At 46.9% G+C, this 27,897-nt stretch overlaps 2 protein-coding genes across 2 annotated transcripts; both read left to right on the top strand.

Moving 5' to 3' along the window:
* Positions 1 to 3,681: 3,681 nt before the first annotated feature.
* On the top strand, positions 3,682 to 6,823 carry LOC310913518 (small ubiquitin-related modifier 3-like). Its single transcript, XM_083869010.1, has 4 exons — positions 3,682 to 3,726; positions 3,973 to 4,101; positions 5,321 to 5,392; positions 5,705 to 6,823. Exons 1-4 carry the CDS (start codon positions 3,706 to 3,708, stop codon positions 5,765 to 5,767), a joined length of 285 nt encoding a protein of 94 aa, XP_083725136.1. The 5' UTR covers positions 3,682 to 3,705; the 3' UTR covers positions 5,768 to 6,823.
* A 588-nt stretch (positions 6,824 to 7,411) lies between these two features.
* Positions 7,412 to 26,163, top strand: UBE2G2 (ubiquitin conjugating enzyme E2 G2). The gene is made up of 6 exons (XM_083868327.1): positions 7,412 to 7,488; positions 13,212 to 13,247; positions 13,361 to 13,406; positions 18,635 to 18,753; positions 22,334 to 22,474; positions 24,295 to 26,163. Exons 1-6 carry the CDS (start codon positions 7,446 to 7,448, stop codon positions 24,405 to 24,407), a joined length of 498 nt encoding a protein of 165 aa, XP_083724453.1. The 5' UTR covers positions 7,412 to 7,445; the 3' UTR covers positions 24,408 to 26,163.
* The last annotated feature ends 1,734 nt before the right edge of the window (positions 26,164 to 27,897 follow it).

The following is a 27,897-nucleotide window of genomic DNA, read 5'->3' as shown; positions in this document are numbered from 1 at the left end:
CGGCAGCGGCAGCAGCGGGAGGCGCAGGAGGAGGCGGCTCCTGGAGGTGGCCGGCGCCGAAGACTCTCCGATGGGGATCGGGCACCGAGCCCCGTGCCCCGCCAGCGCCCCCGGAGAGAGTTGGATGACTTGGAAAGAAACGGGCTGGGGCGGCGGCCGCCGACGGGACACGCAGCGCTGGCCGCGGGGGACAACCAGCACCGCCCCCCCGTGATCGGATTTGACGGGCAGGTTCTATGGCCTGTCTGAACGGAAAACCAGGATGCCGAGAACGGCCTCGTCTGGTTTCTTCTGGCTGTTTTTTGTACATTACTGCAAGACTGGGGGAGTGGGAGCTGTGGGAGGGAAAGCATATAGTTGTAGAAAACTGGGGAGAGGGTAGGATATTGATAGTGATATTAGCTCTAAAATAAACTTTTTTTTTAAATTCAATTTGAAGCGTTAGAAGTAGTCATTTTTTTTATCAGCACTGGACACATGGAAGAATATCTCCTTTAATCTGATGTGTGTGGTGAAACTTCACAACAGGGTATTTATTCCATCCTGACCATACATATTCATTATAATGAGCCTCCTAGCTAATACACAAACACCACTTTCCTAGAACTAATTTGCATGAATTCACCTTCTACTGGAAGTCCTTTATGGGCCAGGCGGTCATCTAAAGGGGAGTCTGGTGGTCATATTCACTGAATGCTTCAATATTACAGGTGACCTTTCTTTGAACTTTTTCTTTGGGCATGCACTATTTTTTTATTACATAACTTGCAAAAAAACCCTCTGTAGTCCTCTTTATCTGTTTCTACACTGCTTCCAGCTACGTTTATCCTCCTTTATGCATACCTTTACATCCTTTTATCTTTTCTGCTAGTTAGTCCTAAAGCTCTATTAATCGACTTCACGGGAACTAAAAATTTCTATCCTATGATTATTTATCAAGTCCTCCCTTTTCTTGAGACTGCCTCTTTTAGACAAGTCTCAATACTTCATTTTCCAGCACAAAGGGCTACAACAGCTGTGAGAGTTGATACAAACAAGTACACACAATGATTACGGTGACTGCCACGAATGTGTAAAATTCATGGTGAAAAGTCCCTTTTTTAGTGAGGTCAGGTGTTAATAAAGTCCCAGTGCAATGGCTGCTCTTGGGAGCAGAGCTCCACTCAGGGTAGAGGAAAAGCAGCAGAAGGCAGGACCCCGCAGTGGTGACAAATTCCCCCCTCAGCCACCGCAGCCTCTCTCCGCTCTGAATGTCGAGAGCGCAGGAGAAAGGCTGGACTCAACACGTTTCCCCAGCCCAAATCTCCAGGTACCTGTGCCCTCCACAGGAAACCTCAGGTAAAGGGAGAGTAGCCAGCTGCATCCCTTCCCTGAGCTGACAACTTTAGTCTCTCTGAAGTAGATCCAATCCTTATTGTCTCCTAGCAACACGTATTGGGGAAAATTCTTCAGAGAAAAACACCCAAACCCAACTCCTAAGACCCCAACAGGGGCCATTCCTGCTTGCTTCTGTGCCACTTTGCTCATCTCTGAGCTGGGAAAGGGAATGGAAATGGGAAAATCCTTTAAGATAAGCATATTCTGAAGGGACCAGAATCTCTTTTCGTCACGGCCAGGGTGAGGACAGAGGCTCAGATGGAGGTTTGGCGTAGAACCTCCTCCTCTCTCCTTGCCCCACAACACCCCTTAGGCTGGAGGAGGCAGCCCTGGTCACTGGCTCAAGGGCGCTGCCTGAGAGAAGTGGACTCAGGAGGGATGGACCTTATATTTAGGAGGTTTCCTCTGAACAAGTCCAGAGCCCTTTCTGCCTCTCTCTCCCATCAGCACCAACCTCCTGCCCTGCTCTCACCTGAGCCCGTGTAGTGAATGAGTAAAAAGTAAGGAATGTTTTTCTGTTGGAGTCCAGGACATCCCTTTGGATGAGCTGGGACCCAGGAAAGGGAATTTGAGTCCTGGACAGGGGGTGTGGAGCCGGTCCAGGGGGCTCGGAGACCTTGGCACAGCCCAGGAAGACACTGAGTTTGATCTCAGCCCATGGGAGAAACTTCCGACACAGAGAGAGGAATGGCAAATCACCAGGAAGTGAAAATAGTAGTTTAGCACAGTAGAAGATGCAAAATTCGCTAGTTTTAGGATTCTTAGAATAGAGGTAAATGGGGGACAAGATGGTGGAATTTGGGTGGTACCTCGTGTCCCTCTCCTTCTTCCTTGTCCTCCATCTTCTGGGGTGGTGATGATATAAGGTAGTGAGAGTGGATTGGGTCAGAGCAGAAGTGACCCTTTTAGTGTGAGCACTAGGCATTGGTACAAAATAGTAAATAACCAAAACATCATTATCTGTATAAATGTAAGGTGACGTCCCATCGGGGGGCAGTCACCTCATGTCTCAGCTGCTGTCCGGACCTCGGCTGGGAGCGGAGAAAAAAACTCTGAGATATCAAATAATAAACAACATGAGAAACCAGAAAACAAGGCCGCTTCTTTATACCAACGTGACTTGGGGCTTTTAGAGGGCCAAGGACTTTAAACAACCTGAATCTCGGGTGAGAAAACCAACCCGAGATTTTTCTTCATTGCCTCTTCGAAGATTCAAGTTTGAAAATTAAAGTTGTACTCTGCCTCTAACAAAAACTTTAGTTACTGCTCTATTTTGGAAAATGAACCTTGTTTGAAGTCAGGAAGAGAGTTTGTAGTTGATACTTCAGGCCACCAAGGAGCGAAGCTTTGATGCATGAGGAAAGCAAACAATAAACTTTTCGATGCATCAGGCAAACTTCAGCTGGATTCCAACAACCAGCCAATGAACTTTAAGGGAGTAAACACGAATCTGCCCATGGACATGCTGTTGCTTTGAGGTGAACATGACATTGCCACTCTCAAAACCCTCTGTAAGCAAGTGCCACAGAAGCTGCAGCTGCTAAATCTACAAAATGTTGGAGTCTTTGCTGTCTGCTGGTGCCCTCACACGATGCTGGTCCAGCTGCCTGGCTCTGCTCCCTCACTGGCTCACTCGGCAGCTTTTGGATAGATTTCAGAGGGGAATGAGCCTCTTTGAGCCAGGGCTGGACCCAAGGTGGTGGTAACCTCTTCCCTCTGCTTCATGTAATTATTCTTGGCCTTTTCCCACTTTTGCATCCTCTTTCTTTCCTCTTTTATGAAAAAATAAAGGTTGAAATATCGTTTTGGATTCCAACATTTAACCTCGCTTGTGCTTTAATCTCGCTTTCCGGTTTGTTTAGAATCAAACTCTTTCCTCAATCGTGGATCGAGGCAAACTTGCCTCTCCTCCCCTGAAGGGGATCTAAACACCCCAGCACCGGTCTGGATTGGGCTGGGCAGGACTGGAGACACCGTGGCAGGCTGTGCTTTGATGGAAGGCTTCTCCTGCCGTTTCCTCGTATGCAGGAGCTGCCGTGAGACCGGGAAGGTGCAGTTCTGAGGGTGTCGCGGGGGTGTCCACGGCAGAGGTCCCGGGGTGTCCAGGGGCTGTTTCCAGGTGTCTAGAGGCTGTCCTGGGGTGTCCAGAGGTTGTCCTGGGGAGTCCCAGGCCCGTTTCACGCTGTCTCGCGCGCTCCCCTCAGGCCGGTCCCCGCGCCGGAGCACAGCGCCCCCGTGCGGCTCAGCGGGGACGCGCCTGCACGCGGCCCGGCCACGCCCCCTGGCCGTTGGCCACGCCCCGATCGCGAGCCCCCTGCTCCCCCCGCCATGTCGGAGGAGAAGGCCCGGGTGAGGCGGAGGCGGGAGGAGCCGGCGGGAGGGGCGGGGATGGGCGGAGGGCGGGACGGAGGGAGCGAGGAGCGGCCGCCCCTCCGCGCCTCTGGCACGAACCCGCCGGGATGTCCCGGCCGGGGGAAGAGGAGCGGGGGCGGCCGAGGTCCCGCAGGACGTGGCGGGTGGTGCCCGGCCCGAACGGGACCCGGGGCTCGCCCGGCCGGGCCCTGAGCCCGCCGCATCCCGCTGTTTTCTGTCCAGGAGGGCGTGGAGACGGAGAAGGAGCACATCGACCTGAAAGTGGCCGGCCAGGACGGCTCGGTAGTGCAGTTCAGGATAAAGCGGCACACTCCGCTGAGGAAGCTCATGAAGGCGTACTGCTGCCGGCAGGTGGGCGAGGGCACGGCCCCAGAGGGCTCCCGCTCTCCCCGGGGAAACATCCCCTGCTGGTGGAACCCTCGCTGCCTCTCCGCACGGATCGTGCCACACGCCCGTGGGCAGGGCCAGGGTGTCCAGCTGTGTGGGGGAATGAGGAGCTGCATGTTGGCAGCTCCTCGGTGTGGAGTTCTTATCGGTGAATGGACGCTGCCTCTTCCTCCTCAGGAGCTCCCCAATGTCCCGGGACAGAGTTACAAAAATTCCTCCAGTTCCGATCCTGACTCTGAGACAATTCACTAACCCTCCGTCCTGTCATCTCCAAAAACTTAATTAACTTTGAGTGCATTTTCTGCTTGGAAAACGGCACAAAATAAATTGATTTATGCCGCAGTTTCCTCATGGATTGTTCCCTCCTCCCTTCCCGTGTCTCCTGTTGCCTATGGCACAGTTGTGACCGCTGTGTTTCACAGGTGTTCACTGGCTGCTCTGTGTCACAGGCTGTTCCTCAGTGCCATCCTGAACTGGAGAAGGATGTGTCCCCACAGCTCCGTTCCTGAGCCTGGAGCTCCCAATGCCTCTGCTTTACACAGAGCAGAGGGTGGGCATGTGAATGGCTTTGGAAACTGAGTAGGATTTTGTTTGCCCTCCTCTGTTACTTGCAGGGTCCTTTCTTCGTTTATTCAAACTTTACACTCTGCCCTGCTCTGTGCCTGCTCCACCCTGACACCTCTCTGGGTTTTTGGAGAGGTGCAGGGAGTTTTAGCATTCCTGTGTGTGACAGAAGTGTCAATCACGTGGAGTTTGAAGGATTTTAGAGGGCAGAGCAATGTCCTCAGTCCCTGATGCAGGGATTAAAGACCTTCTCATATGATTAAACATTGTCAGAACAGGATTCAGTAGTGTGGTTTGGGGGTAGAAGGGAATTTAAAGCCCATCTCGTTTCACTCCCTGCCATGGGCAGGAGCACCTTCCACTAGTCCAGGTTGCTCCAAGCTCTGTCCAGCCTGGCCTTGGACACTTCCAGGGATGGGGCAGCCACAGCTTCTCTGGGCAACCTCTGCTCCCCACTCTCACGGGGAAGAATTTCTCCCTAATGTAAATCTATCTTCTGTCATCTCCCCTTGTCTTTTGTTAATTTTGTTAACATTTGTTCTGACAGTAAATCCATGACTACTTAGTTTGGATTCAGAAACACAAGTGTGGTTTCTCACATATAACTTTGAACTTGCAGGGCTTGTCAATGAGGCACATTATGTTCCTGTTTGATGGACAGCCAATTAGAGAAAGCGACACACCTGCACAGGTATGAAAAACACCCTTACTGCAAATTGCTACACAGATATTCGGATGTCTGAGTGATGATCAAAGGGGCTTGAAATCAAAATGATCCTGAAATAGTTGCTGTGAGTTTAGCATGTTCCAACAAATTTGTTCAGGGTGACTGATGGAAAGTGTTTCGTGCCTTAGTTAATTAAAGTTATTCCTGCAGTGCTTGTTGCTGATTAGGAGCAGAGAGCCAAGTGCTTTTGTCACCACGTGTTTTTCAAGTTTTCTGTATTACTGATAATTTCCATATTTTTAAAATGTTAAAATAATTCCTATGTTGCTCCCACAGCTGGAGATGGAGCACGAAGACACGATAGAAGTGTACAAGCAGCAGACAGGTGGAGGGTGCTAAGACACAGCATCTTCTGGAGAACAGTTTGAGGATCCTCATTGCACCTCACTCTCTCGTCTGTCCTTGGATTTGCTGTTTTATTAGGGAACAAATGAACATGCCAATCACACAGGGTTCTTTGAAACTTCAGAGGATATTTACCAAAGTTGCTTGTTGTCTTTGACATTCTGAGAGCACAAGTCAAAATAGTATCTGCAAGGATTGAGCTGTGTCTGAATTTAACCATTTTAAGTTCAGATTAAGTTGTGTTGTCTGTCTGTTGTTACCCTTTTTTAAAATTTATTGTTTGTATTATCTTTTTTTTTCTTTCTTTTTTTTTAAACTTGTGGCCTAAGCATTCATCCATGTGTTGGGATGCTGAGTGTTCATTCCTGGCTCTGGTTGGTCTTGTCCCTGTTTTAATTATATAAATAGTTCAATGTATTTTTCATGCCAAGTGTGAGTATAAAAGTTTCCTTTAAAGATGTGCCTGAGAGAAGGAACAGAGATACAGGTTTTAAGTTCTTAGCTCGTTTTACAAATTCAGTCAGTCCCCTGGGCAGCATCACAACCTTGGCTGGGGCTAGAACACAATGCAGTGTTCAGGACAGGGTTTAAATACTTCAGGTTTACATGTGTTTTTTTTCATATTATGATAAAGTGGGCCAAAATATACTTTTTAAGGCAGAAATGGGATTTTTTTTTCATCCTGCACTATTGCAGAACTGGAGGTAGCAGGGCAGCTGGTCCAAAAACTTAATGCCTGTGATAGAGTAGCTGTGTTTTTCTGTTGTGCAAGCTTATAAAAATCCCATCACTGAAATTCCAGCTGTTTTCTGAGGGCTAGGGAGCATCTGTCCCTTTGCCCTGCTCCCTTAACTTTGACTCTCTCTCTGTGAGCACTGGAAGTCTGTGGCCTCAGGTTTCTTTTCAATACTTCATTTTGTAGATAAACTTGGTAAATGGGGGCTGGGAGGGAATGCCTTTGAATGTCACCAAACTGCAGAAGAGCTAGTAAGTGAGGAGAAACATTTAGACGTCTTCAAAATAATAATAAACCGCTTTCCTGCCTCTCCAGCCTTGCTGATGTTTAATTATTGTGTGGTGGTTTGCTCCCCATGAAGCCTGTTCCAGAGGGATTTTAACTCAGGCTGTCCATGGAATCATTATCAGCCTTTTCTCTTCACATTAGCTGCGCTCCTGCTTGCAGAAATCCGGCTGGAAAGGCCCCTATTCCCTTATCCAGTTCGCGGTGAGCTGGGCCGGGCTATCCCGCGGATCCCACGGTGTGGTCCCGGCTCTCCTCAGTGCCGAGCCGCCCTTTGCCGTTACCTGCAGCAGCAGCTCCAGTTGGGAACTCCTCGGGCCTCCCGCTCCCTGCGGCCCGTCCCGGCGGGAAAGGCCGTGTGGGGGCCGCTCCAGGGAATCCCAGCGGGGCGCCCGGCTACAAACCCGCACTGCCCCCGCTCCGTGGGGCATTTTGCGTATTCCCCTGTGTCCTCCCGCGGTGCCGGAGCAGCTGCCGCGTTCCCGTCGTTTGGCACAGGGAATTCCCGGTGCGTTCCCGCCTGGCGCGGTGCCGGCGGGAGGACTGGGCGCTACCATAGAGGAGACGGCGGCGGGGTAGAGCGCCGCCCCGCGCCCCGCCCAGCCGGGGCCGCTCTGGCCGCGTACCCGGAAGCGGCGGCGGGGCCGCGCCATGGCGGGGACGGCGCTGAAGCGGCTCATGGCCGAGTACAAGCGTGAGTGGCGCTCCCTGGGCCCCTCGCGGTGCCTTCCTGGCGGGATCGCTCCCAAAGGCCGGGAGGACCCGCGGGCCGGGCGGGGCCGTGACGGCCGCGGGGCAGGGCAGGGCCGGCCGGGGGCCTCCCTGTGGGCCGCCCGGAGCGGTTCCCCGTGCCCCGCCGGCCGCTGTTTCACCCGCCGGCCGCAGGGTCCTCTCTGCGTCCCTACAGAGCTCCCGGGGCGGGGGCCAGGGCCAGGGGCCGGGTACAGGCACGGCCGGCCTTGAGGAGGCTGTGGGGAGGGGGCCCTGCCCCGAACCCGCTGCGACACCGAGGGGAGGGCGGAGTGCGGTGACACTTCTGCGATTCCGTGGCTCCAGGACCTCAGTCAGGGGGAGGCTGGGGACCCTGGGCAAGTGGCCAGTTATTTTGATGTTTTTCCCTATTAAAATTTCCAGATGGAACAGAATACAGGTATGGAAATCTCTGTGGCAGAGCTCTGTTACATCAGAGGTAATTAGAGGTGTTTGTCAGGGCAGATACCTTCTGGTGGTGGCTGCCCCATCCTTGGAAGTGTCCAGGGCCAGGGTGGATGGGGCTTGGAGCACCCTGGGCTAGTGGAAGGTGTCTCTGTCCGTGGCAGGGGGTGGAATGAAATGAGCTTTAAGGTCTCTTCCAGCTGGAACAATTGTGTAATTCTGTGGAGTCCTTAATGGAAGCAGAGTGGTTAGTAAAAGGATTTAAACTCCAATTTAGTAATGAAGGACATAGATTTGTTTGTTTAAAAATCGGTGTGGGGTGTGACAGCAGGGGGTGGTGAGCAGTGATCCTCACCAGAGACCAGAGACCTGCTGCCATGGGCTGGGAATCTCGGAATCCCAGTTCTTCTGGGATGGCTCATCTGCTCCCTGATGAGCTTCAGAGGTGTCCAAAGGTGCCTTTTGTCCACAAGAAATATTTGTTTGTGTACCTAGGTGCTTTTGGGCTTGAATACTCCTGCTTTTATTTACAGCAAGGAAGTAGAATGGAGAAAAGAAATGTTTGGTGGGGATGGAGGGAGCTGGGCTGTGAGAACTGCCTCCTGCTCCAGGGAAGGTCACTTACTGTGCTCCCCGGGCTGTCCAGGGATGGGGACTTGTTTCTGTCATCATTTAGTGGAAGACTCCAGGCTGTGTGAAAGAGAGTATTTATAGACACACATTTCCTGCCAACACTGTGCCTGTTCTCAGGCTGCTCTGCAGAGCACAGCTCTCTAAGCTGAACTGTCACACAGGGTTTTGGGCAGCTCGGGGTGGTGACAAGCCCCACGGCTGTGTGGGCAGAGTTTCTGCTGACAGTGTGCCCCAGAAATCTGCATTTCCCCTTGTAATCCAGAGGCAGTGACCTGAAAAACAACCACAGAAAGCCTTGGCACTGCTTCTGTCCTCTCGTATCAGTCCCCTGCATCTCAAAAAAGCATTAATGATCCTTTGTTGTTGAGGAGCACAGAGATCTTACTGGAGTGTCTTGTATGAATGAAATCTTTAGGAAAAATGACCTCAGAAAGATTTTTGGCTTAATGCCACAGGCAGGAATGAGGTGAATCTTCCCTGCCTAGCTTCCCAGGGTAACACTAGTCATGAACAGAGATAATGGTTTGTCTGTGATCTACCTTTACAAGCACTTTCCCAACCCCAATAAAACACAGTATTGTAATGAAATGAAAGTAATTCACAGTGGCTGACTGCACAGTGCTTTCTAGAAACCCGAGCTGCAGCAGTGCAGTAAAAGCCAGACGTTTTGGTGTCTGTTGATTCCTCTCTGCCGCATATAAATGTTTATTTTCCTTTAGCACAAACCTCAGAATCGAGCCTGACTTACAACCTTTCCTTAGTGTTTCTCTAAAGACTGACAGTTAATTGTGGCTCTTCAGAAGCTCCTAGCCCTGGAGAGATTTTCAGCCAAAGTTATTTTGAAAAATAAAATAAAATAAAATAAAAAAAAAGCTCCTGGTTGTAGGTAGTTCTGCTGCCTCTTTTTGCAGAAAGAGAGCAAGGGCTGGAGTCTGAGATTCAGCTCAGTGTGAAGTTTCTCCCTCCTCATGATGTTTATTGCTGGCATGGACATGGGTGCTGTGAGGCCCTGGGTGAATGTGGGTATGGAAATGGTTTTCAGTGACCCTCTCCTGACTGCTCACCTTGGATGAAATCTTGTGTGTGTTATATACAAAGTTGTGGACACATTTTTTTCTTTTCTTTCTTTCACATTTCCCTCTTCTCCTCTATCTCTTCCCTTCAATTCCTTCTAGTTGTGACAGTGGTGTTTGGCAGTCAGTGCCTTTCTGGTGGGTGTGTTTTCCTTACCAGACTTGTAATTCTTTCTATTTTTTCCTTTTTCAGTTTTGTCTTTCATCTTTTCCCGTGCATGTGTGCACACATGTTTAAGTCTTAAAGATTTATTGTTTCCTTCTGTGAAAAATTCTTGACGTTGTGAGGACTTTCTACCTGTTGGAGCCCAGATATATTACTGCATTTTGGGAGAGGCTGTGAAATTGCACTTCCCTTTTGCAGAAGGAAGGAATGTTGCCTGTGGACATTTGGATGACGTGGATTGTGGTTTTTGTTCTCATTTAGATCATTGCATGTTTGACTTTTTGCTTTCTCACATTTACTCTCTATTCTGCCAGAACTAGTTTGGCTAAAGCTTAAAAAAAAAAAAATCAGATGTAAGAAAGAGCATATTTTTAATTAGAGCTAGATATAGATACAGAGTCTGTTGTTAATTCTAGATATATAATAGTATTAGGGCTTGACCTAAGTGTCTCAGTAGCTTATGTTTGTGAGAGTTAAGAGATGAAAACCTTCTTTTTCTATGTCTACTGTTTCTTGGTGCCAGATATTGAAGATGTTCTATGATGGCTGAAATTTCAAGTCTAAAATGGGTTACTCTGGAAGAATTAAATCTCTAGAGACCAGAGAATTGTAGTGCCCCATTGTATGCACTGGATTTCCTCCCTCGTACAAAGAGGCAACAGAGCAGTGGATTGTAATGCCAACAGGTTTCTTGGGAAGTGCTGTGGGGTTGAAAATAAGAGATTTATGTTAATTGTGGGATTTGGGCAGTCACAGAAATAACAAACCTTCTGAACCTGGCAGTGCTTCAGTGAGCACTTCCCATCCTTTCTGCCTGGGGAGAGTTCTGTGGAGTCAGAAGAAAACTGACTGTTTTCAAGCATCTCAGTCCAGATGTGTCAGGTACTGCAGTGAGCACATGCCCATAATATTTCCTGAGTCCAGGGTTTTTAATCCCCTTGCAGGTTTGCTAAACAGCTGCAGTTTTTAGGAGCCATACTGTTGAACTTCTCTTTTAATGAAGAGAAGTCAGTCTCAGCCTCTTCAGTGCTTTAACACGAAGGTGTGTTTTCAGTTCTCCTGAGAACCATCTCCAAGGTGCAATTGGCTGATAATGACTCCACAAAGAGCAGTGGAATTAAAAGGAAGGCACTGGTTGTGTGTGTGCAGCAAATCTGCCCTGAATTCCTAATAGAAGCATCACACTTTTCTAGTATCAGCTCTGTTTTAAGCTTACAAGGTCTGGTTCTGCTCCCAGGGAACAAATAAAAAGTTGCACCTGGGGAGGTTTAGATTGGCTCTTGTGGAAAATTTCTACACTGAGTGGGGCTGTTTGGCCGAGCTGGGCTGTCAGAGTCACTCTGACTGTGATCAGAGCATTGGTTGTAGCCTTTTACTGCTTTCTGCTGCTCACTTAGAAATAATTGGACACTTCCTACAACAGTCCCTTAAAGTGACCCTGTTTTGGAGGCTCTGGTGAGCTGCAGCAGCTGATGCTGTGTCAGCTCCTGGTAGTTCATGGTGTGCCTCTCTGAAAACTGGGCTTGCAGCTTCCTTTTGAACAGCTCTGGAGAAATCACAGGGTAGGATGTCACCATCCCTGTGGAAAAGGGGTTTTGCATTCTAAATGACCAGGTGCAGCAGCAGCTGCTCAAAATCAAAGCTCCTGTGCCCCTGAATGCCCAGTTCCTACTTGACCTGATCTTTAAGGATGGAAACCTTTCTCTGAGGGGGGAGCTGAGCAAGGAAGTGGGGAATTGAACCTCTGTCCTCACAAAGACCCTTTGCTCTGTGGGCTTTGGCTGTTTCTTCCCATTGCCCCTGCTCTCCTTGTGGAGAGTGGAGTGCTGTATGACACAATTCCGTGTGGCTGCCCACCGCAGGGACTGATGCCAGCTCTTCCAGAAATCATAGGAAACATCAGAGGGATTTTCTTCTTAGAGAGAGCCACAAGATGGAGCAAAATGATTCCAGGAGCTCCTGCGTTTGGCATCTCCCTCTTTCTGTCTAAAAACATCAACAAGAAAAGCCTTTGGAGACCCAATGTGAAGCTGGAAAAACCTGCCATGGAATGCCAGGAGGTGTGGAAAACTGTAAGGCTGAGTTTCAATCTGCTGCTGGGCTTTGGAACTTCAGAGAGGGCTGTGCCAAGGTTAAAGGCACCCTGATCAAACAGAAGAGTTCCATGGTCTCTCCTGCAATGCATCTCAGCATCTTCTTTGAATCCTGCAATAAAGGAGCTGTTGTAAGACAGCCGTTCTGTGCAGCACTACCCATATAGTTTTCACCTACAGCCTAGAGAGAAATTAGGTCAAGTGTCTCATTTATTGGTTTGTGACTTCACATATTCCCTGGGTCGGTTTGTTCCTGTTTGTTTTCCTGTGTGGGAATGTGTGTGGTGGTTCCTGTGGCTGTGTTCTGTGTGTTCCTGGCCACTGGTGTTCCAGAGGCCACTGATGAGGAAACACTGTGCTGGAAAAGCAGCTGGGAGTGTCACCTCCTGCCGCCAGTTCCAGCAGCTGCCCCATGGCTCACTCAGAGCCTTGGGGCTGGTGTTGAGTCCCCAGGACTGCTGGCCCAGTGGTTGCCTGTTTGTGGCTGAGCTGTGCCTCAGCTGCTGCTGCCTCCCTGCAGAACATCAGAAACTAGAAACTGGTGGTCAGTCCACTAGGTAGGGGAAAGTCTGGTTGTTATTTTATCAGCACATGGTGTACTGGCCTTCACCAGCTTCAAGTAAGGAGCTGATGCTGAAGATTGTTTCATGAATTTGGAATTGTATCGGTTTCCTAGAGAAAGTGAGGATTGATGGATCCAAACTTGCCTGTGCAGCTATGGCTGTTTTATTGCTGCTTTTTTTTTTTTTTTTTTTTTTTTTTTAAACTCACATTTTCCAGGCCATGCAGGAGAAGTTGGATTGAATTTAAGGAGCAGAGCTGCTTGTCAATTCTCTCATATGTCTGCTTCTCCTGTTTTTGTGTTTTTCTGGGTTTTGCACTGAAGTGCATCAAACCTGAGTGGATGCAGAGAGGTTACGGGAATATAAACTTCAGGCTGTTATGGTATCCTGTTTTGCACAGAGGTACAAGAGAAGAACATTTCCAAGGCTTTGTGAAATGTTTTTGTCTTCCTTCTCAGGTTTAAATTGTTGCCCCTGTGAAGACAGGGGGCTCAATGATCCTAGAGTGATTCCAACCTTAATGATTCCAACCTAAACAGTTCTGATTCCAAGGCTAGTTCTAGGAACCTGAAAAACCCCAAAATGCCACATAACTTTGTCTAGAACACTGTCCTGAATTAAGGAATGGTGGTGGGGCCCCTGTGCTCAGCCATGGCCACTCAAACACCCCCTGAAATGTGAAATGCTTGGGCTTGCAGGTCACCTCAACCTTCCTTGTGTTTCTGTTTCTGCAGAGCTGACCCTGAACCCACCCGAGGGGATTGTGGCAGGTGAGGAGCCGAGCAGGGTTTGTGCACTCTGGAGCTGTAACCCTCTTTATGCCCTCTGGAGCTGTAACCTTGTGTTCAGGTAGCACTGAGTCTTGTTCTGTTCTATTTCACAGGTCCCATGAATGAAGAGAACTTCTTTGAATGGGAAGCCCTCATCATGTGAGTTAATACTGTTTGGTTCCTGAAATCAGCAGTTGCTGTGCTGAGCAAGAATGTAAAAAAGTACTATCAGTTCTATATGACATCAGCATTGGCCTGCCTTGAGATGGAAACTCTGATCCAAACATTTGGACTTTAAACAGAGTGACAGCACTGGTGATGTGTACAACTTGTTATGATAACTTCTTGTACCGGTGTCATAATAATAAGCTTGCAAGTTTGTCAGGAATCCTCATTTGGGCTCTCTTGGATATAATTTACATTTACAAACACTGTAGGAAACAAACAGTTGCTTGTAGATCACACATACCTGTTGGAACATTGCCTAACTGCAAATGCAAGACAAGTTTTGAGTGGAGCAAAATACAGATTATTAGTGACAGGAGAAAAAAAAATCAATGTCTAAAATTAGTTTATTTACTATTCAAATTTTTTCTTGAAATATTGAAAGGTATTAATCAAAAAAAGTATTGAAATTGAAATAGAAATTCTTTTGAAGTTCTTTAAACTTCATCAATTGGTTGGTGTAGTCAAGAGTTGGATGCAATCATTTTGTGTAGAAAGAGATTCACTCTTCTCTTGGTGAATAGCTCTGACCATGACCTACTGTGTTTTGGGGGTGTTGAGGACTCCTTTACAAGGCTGTGTTCTCTCTCTTCCACTCCCCAGATGGGTGTGGTTATTGGTAGCAAAATTTGCCATGAAAAGACAAAATCTTTTTGCCCAGCAGCCTACAGGTTGTCTTCTCTCTTGGTTGTAGTCCTCCCCACACTGTACCTTCTTTGGGAACTTTGTACATGGGATAACTGGTGATATTTACAAAATAAGGTTCTAAAATGCTAGAGGAGATGGAAGAAGACGTTTGTCACTCACATCTGACAATTTATGCAAATACTGCACAATTAAAAAATGAAGAAGCTCCAGACCTCTGAGTCCATCTTGAAGCTGGTGGTCTGTTGTTAGGGGGGGAACCTGGCTCTGTATTTCAGGATTCCTTTGGTAAGAATTGGCGATTTCCTTTCCTGCAGCCAGGGCTGGGTTGTCCTGGAGGGCTCTGGGGCAGCAGGCAGTGACTGTGGCCGTGCTCGCTCCATTCCCGCTGTGATCTGAGTTGGTTTTCCCTGCAACCACCAGTGCTGACTGCTGAGATTCTCAGCTGGCGTGGGTGGCAGAGTTTTCCTAGCTCAGTTTGCTTGGATTGTGTTGTCTAGGGATGAGAAACAAGATTTCTGTCTCTTGGGCTCAGGTGTGCCTCCAATACCAAAGCATGGGGAGCTGTAGCGAATTCCCTATTCCACACAAGGGGCTGTGTGGGTGATCCTGCTGCATGGCAAGCCAGAGCCTCTGAGTTATTTTAGACCTTGGTGAGTGGAGGTTTGGGTTACCACTGCTTGTTTGCTCCTTGATGGCAAGAGTTGGCAAATGTCTCTGCTTATGTGCAGCGATTTCTCCTGGGATAACAGGTTGTGCTTCCTGGTAGCTCAGTCCTCTGAAAATAAACACTTAGCATGGAAATAGGTTGTTTTGTTGCCTGACACCAGAGATTTTGGCTGCAGGGTCTTGGACTTTCTGTAAGAGGCATAGTCAGCACATCTGCTTCATAATGGGCCAGATTTCAGGTCAGACAGCTGGGAGCGTGGAAATCCCGGAGGGTTTAATGCACTTCTTGGAACATGGAAGGAAATTCCTGCTTATTGTTACTTCCTCCTAGCACAAGTGGTGTGGCTGAGTAGAGGTTTCCTGAGGGACACTCAGAAGTACTTCTGAATTGCCTAGAAAATCCCTTTTCTGATGTTTCCCGTCACATCCTTAAAGAACAGAGGAGATGCTTGCAGACTTGAAAGCCCTTTAAAGTGCTGAGTGTTGAGCTTTAGGTCTTTGTCAGCGTAAAATGAGAGGCGGAGGTGCTTTAATTTTGGTTTCTGCATTGTGTGTGTGTCATAATAAAGTTATATTTTAAGATCTGCTCAATTTTGGAGCTGTGATACAATAGAAACATGTTTACCCAAAACATATTTGGTTGCTTTCATCTCTTTACAAATCCTGTTAGCAGCAGTGTTTGCAATACCTTTGGAAAGTAAGTTACATGACTTGTTTGTATTTGTCTGTGGTGATCTCCTCCAGTGTTTTGTAATCTCAAATGTGCTGTGTGAGATTCAGGGAATGGGGTGTGCAGATGAGAAAATGGGAGTAAAACTGCCTTCAAATTTTTCAACAGATGAAGTGCAAACGGTAAGAAACATACTTGTGAAAAGAACAGAATACTTTATTTCCTTCCCCCAATTTATATAAAGCTGGTGCACATATAATGGCATATAACTTGAAAAAAAAGAGACCTAAGAGAGAAAAGGCATCTCTCATTTATCAGTTCAAAGGTATTCTAGATAATGTTACATAGATTGATGTAAGAGCTTGGCTTGGAGATAAAATAATGCATTTTTAAATAATGGGAATAATAATTTGTATCTCCAGTGTTCTTATCTGCAGCAGCAATGCTGGAGGAACGTGAAACATATAAATGTTAAGATCATAATAAAGGAGAGAACAGATCTTACACTCTTAAAATGAGTGTGATGGGCACAGAACTGAAGATCTCCATATGAAAACCTTTCTGAAGACTGGAGGTGGGGGGTATTGTTGAGAGCCAGATCTTTGCAACATCATTTCAGGAGAGTTTGCCTCATGTTGCTCAATTCCCTAGCGCTGCGTGAGGTCCTTCAGGCTGTGTTGTGTTCATAGATTTAATATTTCAAGGCCAAGTTTTGCCCTCTTTAGTTGGCATGTACAAATGTGTGTTGCTATTCCAGTTTATCCCCAAAAGACACAAAAGCATGCAATGGTTAAGAACTTTATTAGCCTAAAGATTGCTTGAAAACTAAACAGCATAAATTGAAGTCAATTTATCACAAAGCTGTTTAGAAAGGTAATTAGATCTATAATTAGGCTTATGACTTTTGTTTCCATTCCCCTTTTGGGCATCTGATGATTGTGGGGTTTGGTGTTTTTCCAGCATCTTTTTACAAATAAGCCATTTGCAAATGTACGTGAAGCTGTGATTATAGAATTAGAATCACAGAATCGTGAAGGTTGGAAAAGACCTCTAAGACCATAAAATCCAACTATTCCCCAGGCACTGACAAATCCACCACTAAACCATGTCCCCAGGTGCCACATCCACATGTTTTTTGAATGCTTTCAGGGATGGTGACTCCACCACTGCCCTGTGCAGCCCGTGCCAAGGCTGAACAACCCTCTCAGGGAAGAAATTTTTCCCAATACCCAACCTAAACCTCCCCTGTTGCAACTTGAGGCTGTTTCCTCTTGACCTGTCTCTTGTTCTCTGGGAGCAGAGCCTCACCCCCACCTGGCTGCACCCTCCTGTCAGGGAGTTTTAGGAGAAGGTCCCCCCTGAGGAGCCTTTTCTCTAAACTAAACAACTCCAATTAGCTGTCCTCCTCAAGGTACTTCTCTCTCCTATTTGGGAGATACCCACTACTCTCCTCTGTCCCTTGCTTGAGTAACAGCCAGCTCCTGGAGGTCAAAGCTTCTCATTTTCATGTTTTGTCTTCTGTCAGCTTTGGAATCACTGCAGAGCAGGGGTGTGATTGCGGCAGCTGCCATGCTCTTACCTCCCTGGCCCTGCCAGTGTCCTTTGTGAGCTAAAAGTGATGCTGTCAAGTTCAAATGCTGAGTGTTTTGTAGCTGCAAATGCTGTCTTGGATTAACTTTAATAATTTCTTTGAAGTTGATCCTGGCAGCGCTGAGTGGCTAAAAACAAAAGCATTTTGCTCACATAATACAAGGCCTAAAATGGAGTATGTTGGGTTGAGTGTATTTGACAGAAGAGCCCTTAAGGCTGTGGGTTTGCTCTCAAAACAGAACATAGACACCCACCAGCTTTTCAATGCCTGTATGTACATACTCTCAGAAGTTCAACAATAAGCCTTTAAAATGCAGCTGGAATTAAAATGGTCAGGAAAAAATGCATTCAGTTTACTCTCAGATGTGAATTGAATCCTGACTAAATTTAGGGAAAAGGCCAGAAAGGGAACAAAGTCATTGAAACAGTTTAGCTTTTATTCTTGCAGAATGTTGATGCATTTCTCTTACCTTACCTGCCAGTGTCAATATTCATGTTTAAATCACATAGTTCTTGTGTTTATCTACCAGCCAAGTCTTTTGAATTTCAAAATTTGAGACAGTAAGTCTTCTAGCGCTGTAGGGTTTGCTGCTCTCCAACTTTAATGTTCTTTCTGGCATGGAGAAAGTGTATTGGGAGGAGGAGGCATGAATATATTCCTAACCCTTATTTCCCAGACAGTGGAACCTTTGTTTGAATGGCTTTTTACTAAATACATGAGGTTGTCTTGGCAACGATTTTCAGTGCTGAAGCTTTTTTCGTCATCTTTCCAATCAAGGGAAATCATGTTTGTGTTACAACTTCCAGATGGTTCATCAAGTTTGAATAAATCATAGCTAATAAACTTGTTTTTTGCTCACTTTCCACAAGTGTTTTATGTAGGTCGGGTAAAATAGTTGTCTTTATGTTCTCAACTTGATTGCACTTTGAACTAGATTCTGAACACAATAAGGAAATGTTTCTACTAGAGCCCTGATGAAGACATTTGTTCTCCACCTGCACTCGAGGGAGGGCATACTGAAGTCTGCAAAGACACGTTGTTGTCCTGCATCTCTTCTGGCAATTATGGTCTCTGAGCTGTGTTTTTATTTTTACAAGCCTTTGCTGTGCTTTCTGCATCAGACAGTGATAAGTGTTTGTGTGGTTGTGCTAGATACTGCAGTTGGGATCTCTGTGGCATTTATAAATTAATTTTGAGCTCCAACATTTGACATCTCTGTCTTGTACAGCATAACAGTATCTTCAAAGGCACAGGAGTCCCACACCTGCCTCTGCTTTCGCTTGACGTGCAGACACTCAAATCCTGGAACATGCCTTGGAGCCAGATACTCCAATTATATCCAGACACACCCTGCTAATTAAACAGTGTTGTGACCTTCCTAGTAATTTAGCGTGCAGGCTTTGATTTCCCCCTTGCCTCCCAAGCCTCATATTTGGATTTAAGTTTATGAGGTGTGGGGTAAGAGCACTTAACTCTTTGTTTCCTGGAGAAGACGATGTAACCCATGCCTCACATGTCTCACTAGACAAGAATTGGGGGAAAAGAGCTGTTTAAAACTTGGCTGAATAACATTTTATCTGTTTCTAGGGGTCCTGAAGACACCTGTTTTGAGTATGGAGTTTTTCCTGCTATCCTGAGCTTCCCGCTAGATTACCCGCTGAGTCCTCCGAAGATGAGGTTCACCTGTGAGATGTTCCATCCCAACAGTGAGTCTGATGCAGCAGGATGCACGGGGGGTGGGTTGCTTATGCAACTTAAAAAGAAACTTTTGCAGCAGGAGAGCTGGCATCCTTCCCAAGGGTGGTTCTCTCCCTTTCCAACCTTGAGCAGGCAGCACGAGCATTCAGCTGCCCAGTTCTGCTGTCTTAGGATCCTTTTCTCTTTATCCCATTATTCCTCCTAAAACTTTTGCTCATAAACAGTCCAACAAGGATTCCAGCAAATTCCATCCTTCTGTACAGGATGTGAGACTTAGTGAATTAATACAGGCTCTATCCAGACACAGAATCATAGAATATGCTGGGTTTGGAGGGACCCATCAGGATCATGGTGTTCAACCCCTGGCCCTATACAGAATACCCCAAGAATCCCATCGTGTGCCTGAGAGCATTGTCTCAACACACCATGAACTCAGTCTTGCTCTATGGCTTGTATTTAGGTCTTTTGGTGTTAATTTAATGACTGAAAAGTCGTTGATGGGTGCAGCTTTATTAGGCAGCATGGCTTTTGCCCCATGAAATCACAGGTTTTGCATTTCTGGGGGATCTCTCCAAAATACAGAGTGCTCTGTCCAAGCAGACATTTACAGGTGTTTAATATTAAGACTTTGCCGGCCTTTGCTCTGTGATACTGATTGAGTTAGAGATGTTTTCCAGCCTTAGTGAGTCTGTGATGGTGACAATATTATCTGAAGACTCTTCAGTGGGAATAATTGCAGTGACAAGAAGTACAGCTAACAAGTTTGAGCCCTGGACATGAAAAAAGCAGCCTGGACTGCTACTTTCTGGAATTAGCCTTGGAATTCTTTGTAAAGTCATTGCTTTTGACATCTCCTGAATCAACATGGATTGTGCAAAGGTTGTTTATTACTGCCCAGGTTTGATGGGCTGGGTCTGTGTTCAGGCTGTCAGGTCCCTGACTCTCAAGAGCAGGAAAAGGCAAACACTGTGTTCCTGCCTAGTGCATCCTCTTAAGCTGGCATTCTTGCACTTGGAAAACACAGGTCATAATCTCACCTGGGAATTGATTTATTTCACCCTATATACAAGGAATTGTGCAATTTCTTGAAGTTTCTCTGTTACTCCCTTCTGGAAGCACCACTTGTGCAGGTTCTTGCCCGTTTAATCCACATCTTTCTGTTTGCCTGTGGAAGACACACCTGCATGTCCCAGCATAGAACTGTGTGGACATGCCCAAGGCAGTGTGGCATCACCTCTGGAGCTCTGATGTCCACAGCAGGGCACTTGGAAGCAGTGTAGCCGTGTCAGCACCTTGCTCCAGCTGGAATAATGTACCCAAACTTCTTGCCAGGACTGGTCTCCGTGAGCAAATCCTTGTCGCCACAGCTCCAGCTGTGGCCTTGGCTTGAGGTTCACTGCTCGCAGCTGTGTTGTGTGCAGCACTGCCAGGAGGAATGGGGTGTGGAGAAGCACAAATTGCCTGACTCCTGTGTTAAAGACTGGCTTTACACATGGGTGTTTCTTCCATGAGATAATTGGAACACACTGGATGGTCAGCTCAGCTCTTTAAAGCCCTGTGACTTGGAGTCTCCTTAATCTGAAGCTGAGATCACCTGAAGCAGACACTTGAATCTTTCTTCTCAGCTGGGGTTATGGTGGGCTGCTTCTATCCAGAAAGGGGTGCCTGGGCTGTGCTTTTTCTGTTTATTCCTCTCCCTGTGAGAAATAGCAAGGAAAATGTTTAAAAAGTCTGGTGTGTCCCCTCATCTTTTATGTTATGTGAAGGGGGAATTGAGATACCACAGAACTGTCTTCTCTTAAATTAAAATGACCTTCTGGGATACTTAGGCAAAAGTAACTAAGTAGTGACCAATGGCATTGCTTTCATTGGCACTGAGCATCATTGTGGGAGATCATAGGATCATAGGTGGTTTGGGAAGGATGGTTGGAAGGAACACTGAAACCCATCTTGTTCTGCCCCCTGCCATGGGCTGAGACACCTTCTGATATCCCAAGTTGCTCCAAACCCTGCCCAGCCTGGCCTTGGACACTTCCAGGGATGGGGCAACCACAGCTTCTCTGGACAACCTGGGCCAGGTTCCCACCACCCTCTCAGGGAACACTTCCTTCCCAATATCCCATCTAACCCTGTCCTCTGGTAGTGTGCAGCCATTGCCCTGTGTCCCAGGTATCTGCCCAGCTCTCTTGGAACCCCTTTAGGCACTGGAAGGGGCTCTGAAGTCTCCGTGGAGCTCTCTCTTCTCCAGGCTGAGCACTCCCAGCCTGTTTGTGGAGCATCTCTCTGTGGCCTCCTTTGGACTGGTTCCAACAGCCCCACATCCTTAGGTTTGGGGGCCCTACAGCTGGACAGGGGTAGGTCTCACCTGAACAGAGGGAGAGAAGATCCATACATCTTCCTGCAATCAGCCTTTGATGTCTTGGCTGTGCTGCTGTGTTCCAGCTGTTTTAAATGAGGCACTGCACAGAAACAGGAGACTCCCTCACCAGTGAAATCCCTTCTGCCAGTGGGTTCCTGGCTTGCCAGAAGTGCTGAGTCAGCACCTGCTGTTTTCACCCCTTCCAGCTATGGTTACACCAGCTCCAGTCCCCAGCCTGGGGCTGCAGGGAGGGCTGTGAATGAAAGTCCTCCACAGTGCCTATATGCTTGGGCAGACGTAGCTGGGTGAATGGAGGGAACTGGAAATGAGCCCTGCTGCTTCCAGCAGTCATTCCCACTTCGTTTTGTCCTGCTTTCCTGGCAATGGCACCAGTTTGGTCACCTGAGGAGCAGAAGCCCTGAAATTATTGCACTGGCGTTGTCATTCCTCAGGAGCCTGCCATGCAGGGGAGTTAGGCCATGTTGGTAGAGCAGTGTTTTCTTCTGTGGTGCCTCTCCAACCTTTGTTTGGTTTCATTACCAAGTCAGTAGAGCTCAGTCTCTGTGCAGACAACTTGTACTGTTGCAGACACTTTTGCTAAAGGTGGGAGGGGAAGCACCTGGATCCTTAATTCATAGGTTTCCTTGTTTCCAGGTGCTTTAATGTAGTTGAGCTTTAAGAAAAAAAAAAGGTAGTGGGAATTCTTCTGATTGCACCTCAGTATTTTTCAAAAAAAGATCAGTTCTACTCTTCATAATATATTTAACAACACTTTATTTTTTCTCATGTTGATAATACATATAACATAACTTTTCCCTCTTTTGTGTAATCCTTTTAATGGTCACAGTCCAGTGGAGGACTCCAATGTGCATTCAGTGCATTCATTTCCATTTAAGTAAGACTGGCTACCTGCTTGGAGCTGTGTCTGTGCATAAATTTGTGCCTTATTCCACCAGGCTATATTGTTCATTTTTTCATGGAGCCTGTCACTGATTATTAAATGATACAAGTGCTCCCAGCAGGTTTCTGTTGGGGAAGGAGTTTGTTAGATTTGCTTAAAGAAGATATGTCCTAAGTTTTTGTCTTTCAGATTTCATGTCTTTTTGCCTAAAGAGGAAATTTAAACCTGGATTTAGTTTTAATAATAGAAAAGCCAAGTCTCAAGGCTGATGTGGAGATGCTGAGCATTTCCACTAAGTAACAACCAATCCTGTGTACTTTTTGTGCAGTTTACCCAGATGGGAGAGTGTGCATCTCCATCCTTCATGCTCCTGGGGATGATCCCATGGGATACGAGAGCAGCGCGGAGCGGTGGAGTCCTGTGCAGAGCGTGGAGAAGATCCTCTTGTCAGTCGTCAGCATGCTGGCAGGTGAGCACTGCTGTCCTGCCAGCCCTTCCTGAGTCAGCTGGAACTGCCTCTTGGTTTTTGCTTTGTTCACTGAGCAAAGCACAGTTCTCAAAGCCCTGGTATTTATTTATTTATTAGTAAACCAGTGCTCTGAGAAGGATTGGAAACAAACCGCAGCTGAATTAGTAACAGGTGTTCCTGTTTGGGGGTTACTGCAAGGCTTTCCTTCCAGCTTGGTACCAACTGAGACAGTAGTGATGGGTCTGGTGGTCCCAGAGGCTCAGCTGGTTCCTTGCTCCTGGACAAAACCCTCTCTGTATTTGCTATGCTGCCCATTCAGATTTTAATGCTGTGGATTACAGCCTGGGTTGGATTTGGCTTTGGCAGCTGAAAGGTTATCAGGCCTAACCAGTACAGTAAACTGGAGTCCATGGTCTCTAGTTCAGATGCCAGCACACTCTGTTTCTCTTTGTTATTCCCGGCCTGGGAATGCCTCACTCTGCCATCTCTGGTTCAGAGGAAGGCTTCTTGAGAAGAGATCTGGGGTGAAAAACTTCTTGGGGAGCCTCCCAAAGCATTTTCCCTAAATCTAACAAGGGCTGTGGATCAGCTCTGTCATGTGCAGCCCTCTGAAAGATGAATCATTTTCCACACAGTGGACAGAGCCACTGAATTGCCTGAAGAGGGCAAAGCCATGTCCCTTAGAACTGGTTTTGAAGGATAAATGGGTTTAGAAGCTGCAGAGTTGACCATAGAGCAAGCAGCAGATTCCTACATGGGACTGTTTTAGCTTTGGAATAGTAACCTGCAGTTAGGAAGCTGTGCAGACAAATAGTACCTGTGGGGTTCCCATGGCTTCCAAGAGCTTGGTTTGTGGTGCAGCCTTACCTGCACTGGGAAGTATGGGAGTGACTTGGTCTGGTTCTCTGCCTGTGCATCCTGTTTTCCCATGGCTTTTGGAGAAATTAGGCTAAAACACCAGTAGTCAGCTTCTTTCAGGGTACTGGAAAACTCTCAGCCCTGGCTCTGCTGGTGGTGTAAGCCTGAATTTACCAGACTGGGTGAGCTGCACACTTGCTGGGTTTTAAGGTGGACCATCAGGATCCTGTGGAGAAGGATGGGAGCCCATGAACTGGGCTGGGCTGGGTGTGGACTGGTGTTCAAGGGAAGTGAACAGAGAGTGTTAGTGCCTTCTGGAACCCCAGGAGAGTGTCCTGCTGTATGCTGCCCACAGACCTGGTAAATCCTGGGTTTCAGCTCACCTCCATACAAAATGGGGAAAGTCTGGGACTTCAGCACTCCATGTGCATCATAAAATGTTCTGAAATCATCGGATGAAAGATGTTGCAGAAGTGGAAGCATATTCTATGGGTTTCCTTGGATTGTTTTGTTGGTTTTTAATAGAAAAAGCCATCCCAACAAGTGACAGCCTGTTTGGGTGGCCTGCTTGGAGGGGCTTTGTGTCTGGGAAGCCGGAGAACAAGGAAAAAAGATGTTCTGTGGGGAGGAACATGCGGGTTTGAAAGCCCTTGAGAGCACTGGGGGTGCCACAGTGTGTTGGCCATGTGCATGGTGGGGCTCCACTGCTGAAAGCACAAACAAAAGAAAGTCCTGCTCCTGTACCACTTGTTTCTTGCCTAAACTCAAATTTGTTGTGATATCCTTTCTCTTGTGGTCAGTTAAATCAGAGCTTTTTGGGAATCCGGGAGCTGTCATTGGATTTGCTTATTGGTGTTTCTGCAGTCTCAAGCAGGAAAAGTGTTTCAAAGCCTTGGGGAAGTGGCATTCCTGAAGAAGTAAGAAGCTCCATTGCCCACCTACCTTTGTCTTTCTTGTTTCAGAGCCAAATGATGAAAGTGGAGCCAATGTAGACGCCTCCAAGATGTGGCGGGAAGACAGAGAACAGTTTAACAAAATTGCCAAGCAGATTGTGCAGAAGTCACTTGGACTTTAAGCTCACAGAGAGACTGAAGTGTTTTGTATTTCTCTCCACCTGGAAACGAGCAGTGCTCAGTGCTGGTACCAAAAAGGAAAACTTTGTAAAACTATTGGCCTAGTTCTTATAATTCGTTATTTATTTACCATCTCTTTTCTTCCACTGCTCCAGAGAAGCCTCTAGTTCACTCACTAAGTTGTGTGGAAAAGGGATTTAATGGTAGAGAAAAATACAGAGACAATGCTCTTTCAAAGGCTGCTTGTTGCTACCTTACTTTGTGGTGTGGAAAGCCTGGAGACTTGGCAATCTGCAGCCCTCTCTCACCCATCTGCTGTTGGAGAGCATCTGCTGGCAGAATTAGTTGTGTTTTTATAGGTAGCATTGCATCTGGAGCAGCAGTAGACAGGAATTTCTGTATCCATTCTGTTCTTGTTAGGTTAAGGGCAGCAGCTGCAGTCAGATCTGATTTGAAGAGTGTAGTTAGCAGGAGAGGCTGTAAAGCAGGGTGTGTTAGCAAAGAAAGGAACTTTAGAGAGTGAGCTGTGAGGACTGGCTGGGGGTCTGGAATGGCCTGGTGTTCCCACGTAACACTGTGAGTTTGTACTGAGCCTTTGAGTCAGTGTTGGCTTGGCAGAAATCCCAAGAGCTGCTTTATTACTCCTTGAAGACACTCAGTTGTAAACTTTACACTCAGTTAGAGGCACAAGGTGTAAAGGCTGGATTGTCCAAGTTCACCTGGGCGAGGCAAGTCATTGGCAGTTGGAAAATCCAGTGAGGATGTGTTTGCTCTGCTGGGCATGTTAGTAGCTCTGCAAGAATATCAGCTCACTCTGGTGACACATGAGTTGAGAGGATTTGGCACTGCTTTGCCATGACAGCCCTGTCACTCATTTTTGGGTGACCGAGCCAAGATGAGAGCGATGGACTTACAAAAACTACCTGTGACACTCTACACTGAGTGCTCTCGTGTATTAAATAGGAGCCAGAGAGAGAAGATGGGCTGTTTGCTCGAGGTACAGTGTGTGTTTTGGACTGCAGTGTTGTAGCCAGTGTGAGGAGTGCAGCAAATACCAGCTGGTCAGTTCCTAAAACTGCTGAGGGCCCTCTGCTGACCTTTCTGCTTTGCAAGCCAATCTCACGTGTAGGTCCAAATTTCTCCAATTTACTACAAGCAATAACATGCCCATTAGCAGCACATGGAATCCAATTTTGTTGGCAGCTTTCAATGGGCTAAATTCGACAAGGGCTGGTTTGTTGTTTTTAAATGTGAAAAAGTGTGACATGGAAGGAGTCACACCATGAAGAAAGCTTTACAGAGTGTGCATGTATGTGGTACAACTGCTCAGCATTTCTGTCTTGCTGTCTGTGCTGCAGGTCACACTTTGTCATCGTTCTGCACCTCTGAAGAGCTGTATTGCTACAACCTGCTGATTTTACCTCCTTGTAGAAGTAATTGTGGCTTTGATGTCAGGGTGGGAGTGGGACTGGACATAGCTTGGGAGCAGAGAAGATGAAATAGTGTTGTACCTAACTAGTATTTCAAGGCATACAGGAAAATGCAGCACTTCATGCAAACTGGGAGTGGTTTTTTGGAGTAGAGGGAAGATTGCTCCTGGGAGTACTGCAGCCACCTTTGGGAACAATGCTGGAAGTGGCGAAAGTGGGGTTTGCTTAAGTGCTGAGTGTTTTATTCATGTGTGCTTGCTCATTATCTTGATTTTATGGTGGGATTTAGTCTGTATACTGGAAATAAAGTGATTATATTTTCTCCTTTTATAGTTGTACACAAATGTATTGCAGTGGATGTTGTATATGAGTAACCACACAGCCAAGAGACTTGCTTCAAAAGAGTGAAAGGCTTCATTTTAACCCAGTTAAAACATGGGATGCTTTGGGAGTGGAAGAGCTGACATGATAGCATGGACTTTCCAGGCAAATGTCTTGTCTCTAATGCTGGCAGTGGCTGGGTAATTCAAGGAAAGCTATAAAAATCTGATGGTGGGCAGATGTGTAGTTTGCTCCTTACAAACATTATATATTATAATCATGTGTCTGGCCTAGGAAGTTCTTGGGAACATACAACAGGTGAATTCATCCAGAATGTGCTGGTATCAGCACTTGGATTTGAGGAGGACACAGAGATCATAGAATCACTGAACGGTTTGAATGGGAACGGACCTTAAAGACCATCTAGTTCCAACCCCCTGCCATGGACAGGGACAGCTTCCACTCAAGCAGGTTTCTCGGATGCCAGTTTCCTACTCAGAGTTTCCATAGGCCCCAAATCTCTGTTCCAAAATAAAAAAAAAACCCTTTCTTTTTAAGTGACTGATGTGGGTTTGTTGATGGGCATTTGAAGCCACTCAGTGACCTTATCTACCTCTCAGTCTTAAAGGTAACAAAATGTAGGCAGAAATTCACCTCAGAGGACTAAAATTTGGTGTTGACTTGAGAACTAGTTGGTGGCTGTTTACTCAGCTGAAGCCAGTGGGTGAGCATTTGTGTTCATCAAAAGAAATTCGTTGTTCATTGTGTTCCTTTAGGAAGGAATTGTTCCCTGTGAGGGAGGTGAGGCCCTGGCACAGGTGCCCAGAGAAGCTGTTGCTGCCCCATCTCTGGAATTGTCAAAGGCCAGGCTGGACAGGGCTTGGAGTACCCTGGGACAGTGGAAGGTGTCCATGCCTATGGCAGGGGGTGGAATGGGATGAGCTTTAAGGTCCCTTCCAAGCCCAGCCATTCTGGGATTCTTTGAAAGGTTTAAAGGTGGCAGTGTGGTTGGCATGTTAGATTCTCTGTTTCTATTTGCCAAAAAGAGCTAAAACTTTATTATTCTGCAACAAACTGGATCCTTGGATAAAGCAGGAGGATACAGCTCACACAGTGGAGGGGTGTGGGTTCCTGCTGTGACCAGTTGAGAGGATTTCATGGCACAGACACCTCACTGCAGGTGGGGAACACCTGAAGGTTAAAGCTTGTAAAGCTGGTGTGCAGCTCCTGGGGTGGACATCCCTGAAAGACTTAATTGTGTCCCTGAATGAACACTCATGTTGGCAGGGTGTGCAGTACTGGCCAGTAGCAATGTTTTTCTGAGCAGTTGTCTTTTTTCAGCCTGAAACACTTATTATAAAACATGTTCCTTGGGGAGTGTTAGAGCTCTACAGGTGTTATGCATGTAGGTGAAGTATTAAAGATGTTTTTTTAAATCCTTTTCTCTGGATTATATTTGCTTTAGGCTTTTATATTAAAAAACCCCAAACCAACAAACCCTTCAACAAAGCTGTAAAAATGCAAGCAACGTCCTCTTTAAAGCCTTTGTATATACACACATCCACACACGCTCACTGTTGTTTTTCCTTGGCAGAGGGGCTGTGTCAGAACACACACAGTGGGCTGTGAGACATCCATTAACTGGGTTGGTGTGCCTTTGAAAGTGTGAGAGGCGTTGGAGCCACATGAAACGACTGCAGCTCGGGGGCAGAGCCATCCCTGGGCTCCCTGCCAGCTTTTT

Source organism: Zosterops lateralis (genome assembly GCF_965231275.1).
Source record: "Zosterops lateralis genome assembly, chromosome: 10".
Classification (NCBI taxonomy): Eukaryota; Metazoa; Chordata; class Aves; order Passeriformes; family Zosteropidae; genus Zosterops; species Zosterops lateralis.
Note: the sequence above shows the minus strand (reverse complement) of the source record. Positions and strands in the feature narration are given on the sequence as shown.